Source organism: Dermacentor andersoni, chromosome 2 (assembly GCF_023375885.2).
Source record: "Dermacentor andersoni chromosome 2, qqDerAnde1_hic_scaffold, whole genome shotgun sequence".
NCBI classification, from domain to species: domain Eukaryota; kingdom Metazoa; phylum Arthropoda; class Arachnida; order Ixodida; family Ixodidae; genus Dermacentor; species Dermacentor andersoni.
The window spans coordinates 194,025,130-194,041,452 of NC_092815.1; the positions used below are offsets into that span (position 1 = coordinate 194,025,130).

Here is a 16,323-nt window from a genome sequence, read left to right on the forward strand (position 1 = left end):
GCAAACGTGTGACCAAAATGTTACTCCACCACATGGAGCAGGGCCCACAATCTCACACAAAAGATTGCTTGCTCGTTCCTGCACCTTTTGAGGCCCCCTCTATTCCTTGTTTATGACACGATGGACTAGCGCAACAGCCCATAGACGCCAGTCATTGGGTGATTGTTCATGGTCACTGGTTACTCCGGAGTAACAGCTCGCACGCGGATGCATGCCCCTTCACTCTCCTAGCAAATGGGGAAGCGGAGGTTGTAAGCACTCCCTGTCATCTCTTCTTCGTCAGACGCCAACCTTGAAGGGCTACCACGAGTGTACTGCAGAAATAAGTAAAAGTAAGAAAAGAGCAAAAGAGCACAGCTACTGGTGCTGCCTCGGCTGAGAGAAAATGCTGTATTGAAAAGGAATGGGGAAAGCAAACATTGCTCTCTCTATATCTCCATTATTATTAGACCCTTCTAAATGGCGCTTCCAAGAATATATTCATTGAAAGGGACTACACTCGCTCAAGTGCAGCGTTGCCATTTTAACAATCTTGGCACTAGATTTAGCGACTTCTTGGTCTGTTTAGCAACAAGTGACCTTTTCTAGCAACATAACAGAACAAATGGTGACAATTTAGTGATTTCAAGGTTCAGAAAGTTGCTTCAGTAATAGGTTTCTAGAATGTGCTTTATTTTTCGAAAGCTACGAAAAGGAGACTTCGGCTGTACTGCACACAGACTCTGTGACTAAGGTGAAGCAATACTGGTTTGCACTCACAGAGGCTACACGTTGCGGTTGATTGCGCCAAGGGAAACGGGCTTCACATTGCCTCACAATGTGCATGATGTTGGCAAGCGTAGCACTCAGTTAAATCAGCAAAGCTTGTTGCAGTAAACTGTAAGGTGAGATTTAGAATACAGCAGGTGAATTACAGGATAAATCAACTGCAGAAAGGTGTACAAATCAATGGGGCTGGGTTTGCTGATGAAAATCTGAATGCATCGTCTTTGTTTCTTGCAGATTTAGGATAAATCAATACTGCATGACACTTCCAGGTGAGTCAAGGGGCAGCAACATAGTATTTGACCTGCATAAAGGTGCCGTAATTGTCCATGCCCTCCATGTTAACAAAATGATCAAATTCATCTCACATAATTCAGTTCTGCTTTCACATGCACTGTCAACTCGAAAATTTGCAGTCATAACGAGGACCAAATGCATCATTGTGCTACAAAAGTCAGGTAACCCGAGTTCTTTTGAACCACGCTGCAATCATGCAGTTTTCTAAATAAATTAGTAAAGTAAGAGTCCTCTACACACAGCTGGTAAACTCACTGTTTATATTTGTCACCTGCAGGACACTAGACAAACGTGAAATGTTTCAGGAGATGCAGTCATGCCATGTTAGCCTACATCAAAGTGTGCCCCAGGAACGCCTATATCAGTAGGATTGAGCCGAGAGACTTAGCGACAATTTTAGTGACTTAGGTGCAATACTCAGCAAAAATCTAGCAACTTTTTGTCTCACTTTGATGAAAAGACTTCGCAGGGCCTCTTTAAAGCACCCCTTATATATTTAGGCCAGCGCCATTTTTTCAGCTAGGTTACTTTGCTGGGCAGATGTTAAAAACAAGGAACATTTCAAGTGATTTGGCTTGCTGCCTAAATTGTGCTAGTTAACTTTTCAATTATTCAATTTAGGGCACATGATGCAATTGAGAAAATTTTAGCTTAGCATTAATGCAATCATGTCTACATAGCAGCAATCCTAAGACCAGCACCACTTGTGAGATGTATTTGTCCCAGAAAGTACATTTGAGTTCTACTAAAGATTGTCCCTAGCTGTTTTAGGAACACTTCTGACAAACTGTTAAGTGGAAGCCCAATGTACTTCATGTAACATCAAAACATCACACTTTGTTTTGTATTTTTAAGTGTTTCATAAGAAAAACACTCTCTGTATCCTTTAGCATATTTCTCACCCCAATCATTGAATGTATTTAAAGCCCATACCAATATGAAAACTCCATAGATCTTACAACAATAAATATAGGTCGTTCTCATTTTATTCTTAAACCAATGTGGTGGACTCTGGCTGACGAATGCAGTCAAACTGCCCTCGCCCACTTTGAGTTATTGCGTTGTGTGCAGGAGAGGGAATAGCGAGGCCGGGGAGGCCTTAACGAGCTGCTGAGGCAACCGACGTTTCAGGTACACTGAAATAAACTGACTAGCTTGTTGTGTCTCTGGGCACACACATTGCTCATGTCTCTATTCTCCAGTCGTCGTGCTCTTGCATACCTTGCAACACCAACTTTTCTATCTATCTGTTTTTTTAACCGATCTTTAGGAAGGCCACCTTGGGCAAACAAAAGATCAATTTCATGAGTTACATGCAGAGATTACTAACACTGTGAATAATGCTATGAACAAATGAATAAACTGGACAGTATAATAAGGGCATGTGTGGTTGAAACAAAACTCTTGAGAATAGTAAAATGTGTGAAAGGATACACTGATGTCCCATTTCTATATTTTCCCCAAAAAAAGCACTGACTACGTAGAATGTCAGTGCGTATGTCACTGGCCACTTTTAGGATAAATGGATAGCTCAAATTATATAGGTAGCATTAGCTGGTATTCCTGCCAAAGGAATATGACAATCTATAACTGTACAGCATCGATTGCACAACTGCAACACATATGCCATAAAGCAGGCAATGAAAAATTCGGTTGTTGATGCTTCATTGTAATGTGATGGTCTGAACACTGTGATTTGTCGTAAAGTCGCCTTCCCAATTGAAAGTACAAAAAAAGAGAAAGAAAAGAAAGCACAAGAAATCAATAGGTAAATAAAAAAAGGGGGTTGATCCTTTTTTTTTATATTCGAATTATCTGATAAACAACTATAGTGTAGATTTTATATTTTCATTAATTTTTTTCCGGCTTCATACTCCATTGTCATTCATTTGCAGTGGCAAGGCCTCCCTATATATGTACTGCAGCGTCTGCTGCATGCAATGAAAACGCTCTGCGCGATTGACACACCTACACAGCTGCCGCGCCATGATGTAGTATGTATGAGTCAAGCACGCGCGCACACCTCGCATGTTCGCACTGGCCCAGAATCTACAGCGTCCACTTAAACAAGCGTATACACGTGTCTCCGTCACGTACGGAGCCGGTGACGCATGCAAAGCGCGGCGGTTGTACGAAAATAAAACACACACGCATCGCGCGCAGAACTGAAGCAACAGAAAATGTGACAGCGCGCGCTCGCTTCCTGCGGCCGTCAAAAAGAAAATCGGACAGAGGAGATACGCGCACATTGTGGTGGTGTCGCGGCGTGGCGCTTCGGTTGCGAAATAACTAGGGGAGAAATAACCGGACGTCCGCGCCGATAAGCTGGCTAAACTTGGAGATCAATAAGTTGGGACGGTATAGACACGCGCGCCAATCTAGATGATCGTATCAAGCGTGTCGTTTACCTTGCCTCGACAGCTGCGTCAGTCGAACGAACTTTGGCCTCTCCACCTCGTAGTCGGCGCAAGTGGCACACCGCCCCTCCGCTTGCGTGGTCATCTTCCCAGTGCACGACGGCGTCAATACCGCAGAGAGATTTGTCGAAGCGATCGCTCCTCGAGACGGTCACATTGGCTCGTGAATAAGCTCCAAGATCACCTGCGCTTCTGCGCGCTCCACACATCCACGCAGGTACCGGTCGACGGGAGGAGAGTGTAACGATCCCGGAACAGGCCGAAATATGACCGGCCGTGCCAAGTAAAAAGCGTGAGGAAACGAGGTGCAGCGCGTCGTCGAGGCGAAGTGAAAAAAACAAAAACAAAAATCGAGTAAGCGCAAAACCTCTTCTGGGCACGAGCGTCACCCCCCTCGACGCCGCACGACGAAACCAAGAGCGCGCACAACGCAGAGCCTGGAAGAGCGGTAGCGGATGTTGGCCCGTTGGAGATGGCGAGATTAAACCGCGGAGTCGGGCACACAAGCTGCACTTGAACCCTGCGTTGGGCCGCCGCGCTTACTTAGGGCGGCACGCAGCCTTGGCTGGGAGGAGTCTTTCGCGGGGCAGATGAGAAACCGGCTTGCCTCGCCGCGGTGGATCTCCTCCGCAGGGTCAGCTCTATCAGAAGCGCAACTACGCGGCATGCCGCGCACGTGTGTTCGCCACGTTCAGTGATGTAACACGGTTCGCTGCACAAGTTAGTTTCGGTTTCGCTGTCTTGCTATAAATGCACTTTGGATATTTTTTCTCTTTTGAGTGAGCGTTGAATACACTGAACTTCTTTTCCATCGCCAAAACGTTATTAGTACTTAAATATGAACAATACTCAAAGTAAGCTACGCGATAAAAATGAAATACTTCTCAGCAAGGTTTGGTTTCGTTTCTGTATTATTCGTGTTTTCTTTTCTTATTCTTTGCGCGTGCTGCCAAAACTGCTGCTCTATGAGGATAAAATAAACGTAACTGATAAGATGAGTAACAAAGCTACGATGTCTTTGTTGGATATTCATTCTGTCGCGACCAGTACCACCACTACTATAATTGCATGTTGAGTGTTCTTGAAGTGGTTCGTCTGTTTGGCAGAATGCTGTTGGAGAAGAAAATTTCCTCTCCCGTGAATTTACGATTGCGCCATGCATGCAAACCGCTAGCAGCTTCCACCGAGGCCAAGGTCGTGAACATAGTTATGAACAACAACAAGATTAATAACTCTGCTGATAAGACGGTCTCGTCGCGTTGCGCAGTCTACACCGGCATCTTTGCCGACGTTCGCCCAAATCCAGCCTGTTGTTGCCAAAGGACCAGCTATGCAATGATAACGGGAACACACGGGTGTTTTCTCGGCGGCTGATATATTTATGGCTGCCACAATTTGTCGCATATATATGTTATTACAGAGCCTGGTTGTAACAAGTAGCTCGAGGACTGAGTTGACTGAGTCGCCGCGCACTTCACTTGCGCTGCTACAACGGCGTGAGGAAACACGGAATTATCAAGAAAAAGCAAGTCCAAAACCTTCCACTCGCGGTAAGGCCTACAGAGCGCGCACTTTATCTCGCGCACAGTAATCATGTGTTTTTTACGACTAACGTGCAGATAACTTTAACTAAAACACTCAAGCGTCATTAGGCTTCGCTCTAACGGCTCGAGCCTCACGCGCGATCAAACAAAAAACTAGAAACGGTGTTTCGGACGCGGGGACAGTCTGCTGGTCTGCCTACACTGCGCTGCTCGCCTCGCGCGCCCCCACCTTTCTCTTCTTCTCGTCCAAGATGGCGGCCGCCTCGCGGACAGAGCTCGTAGCCCGAGCCTGCGCTTCGATTAGCGATGAATGGTGACGCCCGGACCGCCCCGCCGGTCCGCGCCGCCACGGCCTCGGCCGTAAAGAGGCCCTTCGTTGTTGATGGCGGCTGCAGCGACGAGGAAGAACGCCAGCCCTCGTCGGCGAGCGGCAGCGGCGGCCCGGCCGCCAACAAGCGTCGCGCGGCCGCAACGATCGAGGTGAGCCGCTTCTGGAACGAGCCGATCGGCGCCTCGACGCCTCGACTCAGCCGTCGCTTCTACGGCGTCGACTGCCAGCTGCTAGCGAGGCGCCTCCTGGGCAAGATCCTCGTGCGGCGACTGGCCGATGGCACGGTGCTCAAGTGCCGCGTTGTCGAGACCGAGTGCTACTTGGGCTGCGATGACCAGGCTTCGCATTCGTTCAACGGCCGGCGCACCGAGCGCAACGAGCCCATGTTCATGGACCCAGGCACGGCGTACGTGTACATCGCGTACGGCATGTACCACTGCTTCAACATCTCGAGCGAGGGCGACGGCGCCGCGGTGTTGCTGCGCAGCGCCGTTCCCCTTCAAGGCGTCGACCTGATGCGGCGCCTGCGCGGCGCTCGCCGCAAGGACGCCGGCCGCAAGCTCAAGCTGTTCGAGCTCTGCAATGGGCCCTCCAAGCTGTGCCTCGCCATGAACATCACCAAGGAGACGCTCAACAAGGAGTTCCTGCCCGACAGCCAGGCGCTGTGGCTGGAGCGAGACAGCGAGGGCGACGTGCCGGCCGAGGAGATCGTCGTCTCGCGCCGTGTGGGCATCGAGGGAGCGGGTCGCGAGTCGGCGGCCAAGCCGCTGCGCTTCTACCTGAGAGACTGCGACTGCGTCAGTGTCAGGGACAGGGTCGCCGAGACCCGGTCCACTGCACAGCAGGTCGTCGCGGCGGCGCTACAGCTGCCCGTCCCCTAGCTGGCGCACATTTAGGAATGTTTTTTTCACTACGGACTCACGGCGACAAAAAAATGTGTGGCCGGCGCGAGCAGTGATCACCCCCTTACCGCCACGCCCCAATTCACTTCGCCCCACCTAGACGCTGATACTTTGACGTGAGTTTATGTATGTACTGGGTCGTTGATCGACTGGGCACCGAAGAGTTCGACGTCGCCGAGATCGACCGCCGAGTGAACAGATTGACCCCTCTTCCGACCTCCGTTCAGAGGACCACGCTTCAAGCGCTGCTTTACCCGGTTACGTTCACTTTTAGTGAAGTTTGTTACGATTCCCACGCCAACTGGTGCATCTGTATGCTCGTGGAGCACAGCTCGAAAACACACCACCAGTACCTCTACCTCCCTTTTAACCAAACGCCAAGGCATGCGGGGATTTTTCTCCATTTTGTTACACATAGGCTACGTCCCACAACCCCTCCCCCACAACCGCCCCTGCAAGAGTGGACCTTGTTTTGTTTTTTTTCTTTTTTTCTTGTTTGGTTTTTATTTTATTTTTGGCGCCTTGTTGTTTCTTTTACAGACATGTTGTGTTTGTTGACATTCGAGATTTGCGCGTGACCCGTCATCGACCGAAGACGCTGGTGTCGCGCGCATACGCTCGTATTATAAAATAAAGTGACTTTGCATTGTCGCCGTTTTGCTGAAGGGCTCGTTGCGGAGTATGTGTTATTTACCGAATATGCATTGAAGCGCCACGCCCGTATGTTTTGTGATCCTCTTCTCGCAAACCTCATTCTGCCGTCTTGTGCGCGATTGTTTGGTTGTTTGGCGACATCAGCTGACCGTCGCTGCCTATCGGTCACTGTTTCTTAGTTGTTTACTGACCAAACAGCCGTTACCCGAAAGGCATGCGCTGAAACAGACGTCGTCGCCGACGTGCTAACCAACGCAACCCGCAAAGCTTTCCTTCCGGTACCCGAAAGCGAAAAACAAGCGCGTATGCGTCGGAATGCTGCTTCGTTGGCATCACGCTCGGCGGATGGCGCCACGTGCGCGGGAAAAGGTCGATTCTTGCAGTGTGGCGCGTATTCAAACCGCTCATTTCTTCGTTTTGAGCGCGCTACTTATGTGGGAGACTTTGTATCGCTTCGCTAGTAAACAAGACTAATCAAGTTCGCAATCGCTTGCAGGATTTTCGCTCTGATAGCGATCCCTGAGCCTGTTCAGGTGTAGCGGACCTCTTTGTCAACAATGAAAAAAGAAGAGTCGCGCTCTCGCATTCTTTGCCAATAGTTACGAAGCCACTGCATTCGTGACCGTATCTGTCGTCGGAAGGACTCTACTGAAACCTAACAGCTCTAAATACCAAAGATTGAGAGCTCAGTGTGATTGCTCTTACTCTTTTGAGCATCGGAGCCCAGGCCTGCAAAATCAGCTGGTCGCTTGCGGAGTTGACTCGAATATTTTGGCGAGGATTGTACGTGTTGTCAAGAACCGCGAAGCAGCCTCATGCGAGGAAGCTCGAAATACAAATCGATAAGTTTGCGCTCATCGCACACACTTTGTACAGCTCCACTCTCGTTTATTCGACCCGGGACCGCAAGGCTTGATCGAATTATCCGGAATGTCCAAATAAACGGCGCCAAAATGAACGATTTCGAATATATTTTTTTCATTGGTTTAGGTAGCCTGTACTCTCTTTTTGTTTCTTGCTCTTGATGCACGGCTCAACCAGCATGAGTCGAAGAGCGCCGACGTGTTTAAACATTGGCTCAACGTGATGCAATACAGAACAAGTGACAACGGATTGCTTCACTGGCGGAAGCAGCATCGGGCTCTAAAAGATAACTATATGTCTATATAAGACAGCTGCATGGCCCAGGGAAGCAGTAACACTGTCTGCTGAATTTGATGTTTTTGCAACTGTAGGTAACCGCTGCGAGCCTGACGGAACGCCTATGTGCGTCAGGTGGGATGGAATCAACGAAAGCGGCATACTTTCGAGTTCGAACTAAACGAATTTTTCTTTCGTGACAATGGTTTCTCGCTGGGACTTTTTCGGTGCTTTCGAATTAAGCGAGAAATCGAATTAACCGAGTTTGAATTTACGGCGTCGGCTGTAATTTGCTCGAAATAGCCGATGCCGAAAATCATTTAAATATTTTTAATATTCTCCGTGTGTACTTGTGCCACAGTTTGTTGCGTATACCTCTTCCTGAAGCTGAGTCGGGAGCCTCCACGCCAGCGACATGGTCTGAAATGGGAATGCAGCTTCCTTCGTGTCACCGAACAAAACATTGAAACAAGGATTACTGTGCAAGCACATACGTGCAAGTCCAAGACTGCACGTAACATTCCCATTAAGCGACTGGTCACGTGAACAGCATCGGGTGTATGATATGAGAGCCTACGCTGAATTCCTCTACTCTGAAAGGTGAGCCTTGGGGTTCCAAACACCTTGGTTCCTGCATTGTTCTTAGAGTAAGTTCCTTATCTCGTTCTCATTACGCGTTATATATATATATATATATATATATATATATATATATATATATATATATATATATATATATATATATATGGTGTCCCAACTGTCATATGCACAAGCCACGTAGCTGGACAGAACCAAGGTAATACTGTTTGGCGTTGCATAAAGATACTCAAATTGTTTTTCATTCCTACTAAATACATAACTAGTCTTAATGAATAAACTTCTCGATTATTATGACTAGATGAAAAGTGTCAATGAGAAAATTGTAGAGCAACACGAACAACTCCCGATACAGCTAGCTTTCTGTTGCTCAATATGGGCTACATAAAAGTGTTTTTCCGAGCGTGAAAGGAGCCTGCGAATACACGCAAAATTGCCGCGCGACTGGCCGCTTCACGCGTAATGCGAAGACGTGGGATCGTTCCCCACTTGCGGCAAATGGTTTCTTCATCCACTTTCATTGCCATTAATTTCTCATTCCTTTAATTCAATTCGTAAGTGCAAGCAATTTCCCCTATGTTGTCCTTAGTGTCTTTCTTGGCTTCTCATGGCATGATTATATGTATACACATACATATACAAGGGTACTTGCATTCGTCATGACCATTTAATTGTCTCGTTTGCATATATGATAATTATTTCGAATGAAACCGGTAAGCACGGGGGACAGTTTGCCGTACGTATACATGTGGCGTGCCCTTGGGCAACGGAGCTCGGCTCCGAGGAGTTATCGCTGTGTTTAGACGTGGCGCGTAGCCATTGTAAAAGAAACATCACAAAGAGAACACCCCCGGCAATCCCGAAGCCGCGCCGCTCAACCCGCCCACGCCAGCGCCGCGCCCCAGCAGCGACGGATGGTGCTGCCACCTCTGCCGGGTGGGCGCTGTGCCAGCCCAAGCTTCGTTGCCCTCTCCCGTTTCATTCGCGTTTCCTTTCTTTGTGTTGCCGACGCGCTTTCCTGCTTTCTCAGCACCCTAGCCCGGCTGCGCGATCGTCTCGCAAGCAACGGCTTTCCTTTCCAGCGAGGTTTCTGGTTACCCGAGTGGTTCTGTCTGCGCCGATGTTTTGCTTGGCACGAGCTGATTAGTTCCTTCCGCCCTCTCCCATTCCGCCCTGCGGGAGCGCCGTTTGCCCTCTGTTCGCTCCTCGGGTTTCCTTTTATTATTATTATTATTATTATTATTATTATTATTATTATTTTCGGTCCTTGCATCGCGCGGCCTCCGCGTACCGTGCTCTTGCGTCTCCGCATCGGAAACGTGGGATGAGCGCGGTAAGGTTTCGCCTCGACGAAGGTGACGAAACTCCAGCTATAGAAGAACATAGGGAACAAAACGTGTGCTGAAGGCGGCGAAAGAGCGCGCCGGGTTTGCTATACTAGGAAAAGCAAACAGCGTAGACAGCAAAGCAAACGTCGGGCAAGAGGAGTAACAAGAAAAATAATAAATTACGCCCGTACGCCTTCGACAGCTGCGTCGCCTGTCGGATAATAGCCAAACTACTTCCGTTTGTGTCAACATTACATAGGTGATACGTAAACAAAAGTCAGCGTGAGACGAACCCAATGCGCGTCTAATTGCGAAGGTAGGAGGAACACACACGAAGACGGCAGTAAGCTGCGTCATCCGCAGTTTCGGTTTCGGCGCGCCGAGGGCGTCGACCGACGCGCCATCTGTGTGCGCGCGGAGAAGGCCGCTCGTCTGCTCCCCTCCTCCGCGCGTCCTCCTCCCCGCGCGGCTTCTCGGCGTCGACCGACGCGCCATCTGTGTGCGCGCGGAGAAGGCCGCTCGTCTGCTCCCCTCCTCCGCGCGTCCTCCTCCCCGCGCGGCTCCGCCCGCCCAAGACAAAACGTCCCAAACGCGGAGAGTTTGGCGGAGGCCCACCACGACCAGTAGAGCACTCCACGTCAGCTCGTCTTGGGAGCTTCGCAGAGGCCCTCGGCGCAGACGACACGCTCGCGCACTTTTGCCAGTTCTAGTCCAGACAGACGGCGTGAGCGGTCACTGCGAGAGCGAACACCAACGATGTCGAGGATCGCGCATCCCACCGTCCTGCTGCTGCTGCTGGTTGCGGCGGCCGCGCTGCAAACGTCGGCGGCGGCGCGCCGCGAGTGCGGGCCCTGCGACCAGGACCGGTGCGAGCCCCCGCGGGGTCAGTGCCTGTCCGGCATCGTGCAGGACGCGTGCGGCTGCTGCATGGTGTGCGGCCAGCGCGAGGGCCAGCGCTGCTACCACCGTTCGGTGAAAGGCAGCCTGGCCGACGGGCCCTGCGGCGAGGACCTCGACTGCCGGCTGCGGCGCGACCTGGCGCCGGGAGACCCCGCCGAGGCCCTGTGCGTCTGCTCGCGGCCGGAGCCCGTGTGCGGCTCGGACGGCGTCACCTACGACAACGTGTGCCAGCTGACCGAGCAGCGATACAGGCAGAGGAACGGACTCGAGGCAGCCTCGCGGGGACCCTGCTACACCGGTGCGTATACAGCACTGGGCGATATGAATCGGTCTCGGGGACCGCGTCGCGTTTGCCGCGGGTCTTCTGGCGCCATCGCGGTCTTCTCGTTCCCGCAACGGCGCTGATAGATAGAAGCACACCTTGGCGCTCCTAGCAAACGCGTTTCTAAAAGGCGTACATCGACGAATAAATTAATTGTCTTCGCTGCAGTCGGCGGGCGTAGCTGCTGGAGAAGCCGCACTTTCCATCGTTAGGCGTTTTTTTTTTTTTTTTTTTAAAGGGAAGCTTTCTTTTTAGCTCTTGCCCCCGCTTTATTTGGATATATCTGTCTGGCCGAGTAAACTGGGGCGACGGCGGAGATCGCTTTTGTTTAAAGGTGCGTGATAACTTGGCGGGTCAATCCTCATGCTGTTGTACGATATACGTAACCTGGCTACGGTTTAAATGTGGTTTGTAACGCGCAGGCCAAACCTGGAAGTAGTGGAACTTCGCAGTATCCACACACCTCACACCGTTAACCATTTAGCATCCCCTCGGCAGTTGTATGCAGGTCAAGCCATCGCCAGTGGACTTTGACAATCATCCTCCGATCGTTTCGGCCTTTGTGTGTGAGCGTGAATACGCGGAGCAGTAGAACAGATGTGCCTTAAGCACTACGTCAGGACCGGTTACGTGTGTTGAGCTCCTGAACTGATCGGCCACCCGCGTAAGTACGTAGCATCAACGAGCAGGGGATGTGTTGTCGCAGTCACACTGAATATTAACCCTTTAATTAAGAGGAAGATTTACCTCAGGGGATCTTATTTAAATACATAGGGGAAATCGGGAAACTGTTTTGCTTGGCATCCAATGCACCGAATTCAATATGGCCTGTTACCTTTGGCGTAAAATGTGTAGACTGCGGGGAGCACACCTTTTTATTTAGGTCATCGTTTGTCTTTTTTTTTTTTTTGCGAGAGCTGTTGAAAATCGCAAAATTCTTAAGTTTTGGGATTTTGAAGAATGAAGATTTTGAAAAATTGCAGTACCAAGTTATCGGGTCTGGAATCAGAAATTAAATTTTTGAAAATGGTATCGCGATTGCGCTAATCTGCACCTACTCAGACATCCAAAGTGGACAAAACTGATGTATATTATTCTCCGCTATGACATGTGCCACTAACTCGCGAGCAGGACTTTTGCGAAACCCTCGTAAATATTGGAACTACTTCGCGTGAGCTGTATATAAGCTCACAAAACAAATTTAATTCTGGGGTTCTACGTGCTAAAAAAAAATGTAACGCCGTAGCGGGACTCCGGATCAATTTTGACCACCTGGGGTTCCTTCACGTGCTTCTAGTGCATGGTGCACGGGTGTTGTTGCGTTCCGCCCCCCAGTGAACCACCGATATTCTATGAACATCCAGGTATGATCCGCTCGACCACGTCTCTAATAACGTCTAAAGGACGTCCTACTAACATGTACTCTGCAAAGATCAAGTATCCGATGTCTTATTGACGTTCATATTCCATCTACTTTAGAATTAGTCTCTTTATGGACATTACATACTGACGTCGTAGAGATGTACGCGCTACGTCACATCGAGTGGTTGTATTTTAGGTTTTCTTGAAGATTTTCCTAAGATACCGTATCGGTTGGGGGGTGTAATTAAAGCTTTGTAGTCAAAGTTTTATGCGGCACGACCTCAGAAAACGCTAAATTCCCCGAGCTTTATCGCGCATGAAATGACATTCACATCGAATGTGGTACCTAAACATCGCAGAAGTAAAAGGTGGAGCCAGGAGCTCAGCTTAGCGAAGGCTCGTCGAGAATTTTCGGACAATTTTCGTTCCGCTACGCGGTATAGCCCAGCGTCTCTGCTGGTCACACGACGTCTAATGGACGTTGTAGCAACGTGACAAAAAGAACGCTTTCTCAGACCACACGTGAGTAGTTGCTGCGCCCCATAGACCTTTTTTTTTCGTTTCCCTACGACAGAATCGTGTTTTCTCATTTGTTCAAATTATAGCTCGAAACCTATCATGGCTGCATCCCCATATGTATTTATCTACTCTGCCTATTTACTGATACAATGTAATTTTGAAATTTTCGTTAATTTCATGTACTCAGTGTGCCGTCCAGGAGGATGAGTGTGCGCGGCGTTTTCTCGTCGCGGGCATGTGTGCCACATATGTGTGCCCGCAGTGTAACGCGATCTTGGTGTGTGGGCGTCTTCCGCGAACGTTCTACAGAATTTGTCTTTTATGGTGCATGTGCTGTGGCACCTGCAAGTATGGCCCGCTAGCGTGAACTGAAAAAAATATGCACTAGATGTTCTATAGACCTCTGCTTGTCTAAAGTGACAAATCATTAGAGCTCAAATACGTGTAGCGGCGATATCCTTACAACGTTACAGCAATGTACGTGACCTAGGTGGGACTTAGATTACCCGTGGTATATGTATTTGTAATGTTGTTTAGATAAACCTAGATATCTACAGGATGTGTGCAATGTCTGAAGCATCATGTCCTATGGACATCTATGGAACATAGACGGTTCTGGTAGATCTGAGGATTCCATCCAGCGCCCTCGGGCTTTGTAGCGCTACACCAGAGCCACTACGCCACCGCGGCAGGTCTGCAAGCTCATGCGTCCCATTTGCCCGCTTCAGGTTATCTGTTCATGTGTTCACAGATAACTGCAATACCTGTCTTTTGCCGCTCGCAGAAAAAAAAAAAACGAAAAGAAAACAAAGTAATGAGACGATGAACCGCCTTGACGCCATGATCAAATGAAACGGATCTGACGAAAGTTCGGGGGCGAAAATGCCAGTTTCCACAAATATTCATGCATACGATTAACGAAATTGGGAGTAATTTGGTTTCTGTGTTCAACTCGCATGGCGGCACATAAGGCATCAACGTGGGCCGAATTTCGCTCACAAGGGCACGCACAAACACACGCGCGCACGCACACACATCCATCGCAGACGTATTCAAATCCGAGCAACTTATACATGAAAGACAGCGAAGCTGTTTAGGACAGTTCTCACGACCTGCGGGAGTCCTACATATGGTTGCGGCTTGCTGCTTCCCTAAATTTATCCAAGGAGTTGCAAGTGCCTTCTCCGCATCGAGTACAATTCTTTCGCAATTATAGTATACGCTAGTCTTTCCAGACGCTTCATTATATCCGAGTTTAGTGCTTCTATCGTGCCTCCTGTGTGAGCTTAGCGCACTTCTATATAGTGCTCGCTACAAACGATGCATGTTCCTTGTATTCCGCACCGGCTCTATAGCGACCCCGACTGTGCGTTTAGCAGGCCCGGATTCCGAGCTGTGATCCAATCTGCGTCCCTGGCTGTTCACCAGCTCACACGCGACGTCGGCTGTCACTGTAAAACAATTTACACCCTCTGTAATAAAATTGTGAGCCCATGCCACAAGTCGGGCACCGAGCTATTTTTCCTCGCCCTCCCAACTCCCTTTTCTTTTGGCGCAGTCCTAGCCTGCGCACGCTTATTCTCCTTTTTCTACACCCTTAAAAGCGAGAAAGAGTGTAAGTGTGCCTGCAACTCGCACCCTAGCTTACACCCTTCTCTGGTGAATAATTCCTCCGAGTAGAGTGGCGCACTATTTCTTATAGTTCGCCTGCCCATTTTGGGGTGTTAGAGTGTGAGTTACAGACATATTTAGACCATTTTTATGGCATAAATAATTTTACAGTGTACGCCACCACACGAAAACCGTCGCGCAACTCCCCTTAACATCCTCGCTGTAAAGAAAACGAGAACAGCCTCTACGCTCGTGGCCTCGCTGCCAAAGTGATATATGGTTAAAGCCAGGGTCCCTCACCAGGTTTTTTTAACAAGCAAGAGTAGCGTGTTCATGACGGCCGTGACAGTCGTGTGTGCGAAGTAGTACAGAGCTGCGCCCCCCCCCCCCCCCCTACCGCGCGCGAGAACAGCTGGCATTTAAAACCAAACGCCGCGTTCCTTCCCTCTCGAGCACGCCCGATCCCGGCCAGAGAGCCACGGTCGCCAGCACACATGCATCGTCGCAGTGCGTGTTTCGTCACTCACCGCGGCCAATCGAGGAAGGCGCAACGCCGAAAAAAAAAAAGGAGGTGGCGCTCGACGCCGTGGTACGCCCCTCGGCTCCGGTATGGGAGAAGGCAGGGAAGAAACACCGCCTGTTAGCGCTACTAAAGAGGGAGAGAGTGTCGCCGTTGGCAGCGAGGACAGTTTACCCTCATGGGTTGCAGAGTCAAGCGTTTTTCCCTTCTTTAGATCACTACCAGTTCATTTCTTCCATCTCCTCCAATAATGAACCGATCCGAAAAAAACATTGCCGTGGTTGAACGCGGTTAGACCAAGTTTGTCGAGCGATATAGCACGGTTTTGCTTCCTTTGGGAAATGACAGAGACGCTGCTCGGCGCCGTCAGCGACTACCGCATCTACGATTGTACCACAAAACAACAGGCAGCAGCAGCAGCGAGCGAATTGACCTTCATGCTGCGTCTCGCTTCAACGCGAACTAAGCGTCGAAAGCACAGCGCATACGAAGCTAAAAGCACTTGACGCACTTCGTCCACATCGCGGATCGCTCTCAAGATATGGGCGCTCACGCGGCGTACGCTGCAGCGGCAGGCTAAGTGCCAGTTTGACCTTGGCTGGGCTTCAAGGTCAGATTTACGGAACCAGGCGGTTTTTGGTTTTGCGCCTATAGAGTATAGTAGAGCTATCGGGCTAAGATTATTTTGCTAAAAGTGTTTCTTAGACGGCGTTTTACAGATTCCATTCTATAACCAAAGCTTGCAATGGGGCATCGTGAGGGGCGCGGTTTATATGTTGACAGAGAAATGGGCCGCTCTCTCCGCCAGCGAGGGGAATCGCTGCCATTCTTTGACGGCCAACAATTGCGACGCAGGTGCGGCTTCGCAGTCGCCAATAAACTCGTTTCGCTGGTTTCGACTCGAACCGTTGGTGGAACATGGCCGCGTCCCGCGCAAGTCGACCTCCCTTAGGCAGACCTTTTTAAAATAAAAAAAAATAAATATTGCCTGTTGCAGATACCACAATTATTTATTATTATTTATTTATTTGTACATACTGCAGCCATATTGGGCTATTGCAGGAGTAGGTGTGAAAAGCAGGACAATGACAAACAATAAAAAGCAATAGGAACA

General features: G+C 49.5%; 3 protein-coding genes across 4 annotated transcripts in view; 2 read left to right on the forward strand and 1 right to left on the reverse strand.

Moving 5' to 3' along the window:
- Window positions 1–4,443, reverse strand: part of LOC126540275 (shootin-1) — a 77,194-nt gene extending 72,751 nt beyond the window's left edge. Inside the window, exon 1 of one of the 2 annotated variants that reach the window (XM_050187081.3) lies at window positions 3,471–4,443. In XM_050187081.3, the coding sequence (XP_050043038.1) occupies window positions 3,471–3,564 (94 nt within the window). In that variant the 5' untranslated portion in view covers window positions 3,565–4,443. The remainder of the gene's footprint in view (window positions 1–3,470) is intronic. The other variant, XM_050187083.3, reaches the window with a different exon arrangement.
- Window positions 4,444–5,179: 736 nt separating this feature from the next.
- On the forward strand, window positions 5,180–6,921 carry LOC126540278 (uncharacterized). Its single transcript, XM_050187086.3, has one exon. It carries the CDS (start codon window positions 5,330–5,332, stop codon window positions 6,233–6,235), a length of 906 nt encoding a protein of 301 aa, XP_050043043.1. The 5' UTR covers window positions 5,180–5,329; the 3' UTR covers window positions 6,236–6,921.
- A 3,621-nt stretch (window positions 6,922–10,542) lies between these two features.
- The window catches only part of LOC126540280 (insulin-like growth factor-binding protein-related protein 1), a 37,292-nt gene continuing 31,511 nt past the window's right edge, over window positions 10,543–16,323 (forward strand). Inside the window, exon 1 of the mRNA XM_050187088.3 lies at window positions 10,543–11,173. Coding sequence (XP_050043045.1) covers window positions 10,732–11,173 — 442 coding nt within the window. The 5' untranslated portion in view covers window positions 10,543–10,731. The remainder of the gene's footprint in view (window positions 11,174–16,323) is intronic.

Coding starts and splice junctions, on each gene's coding strand:
- LOC126540278 (XM_050187086.3), top strand. CDS start 5,330: ATGAATGGTGACGCCCGGACCGCCCCGCCGGTCCGCGCCGCCACGGCC.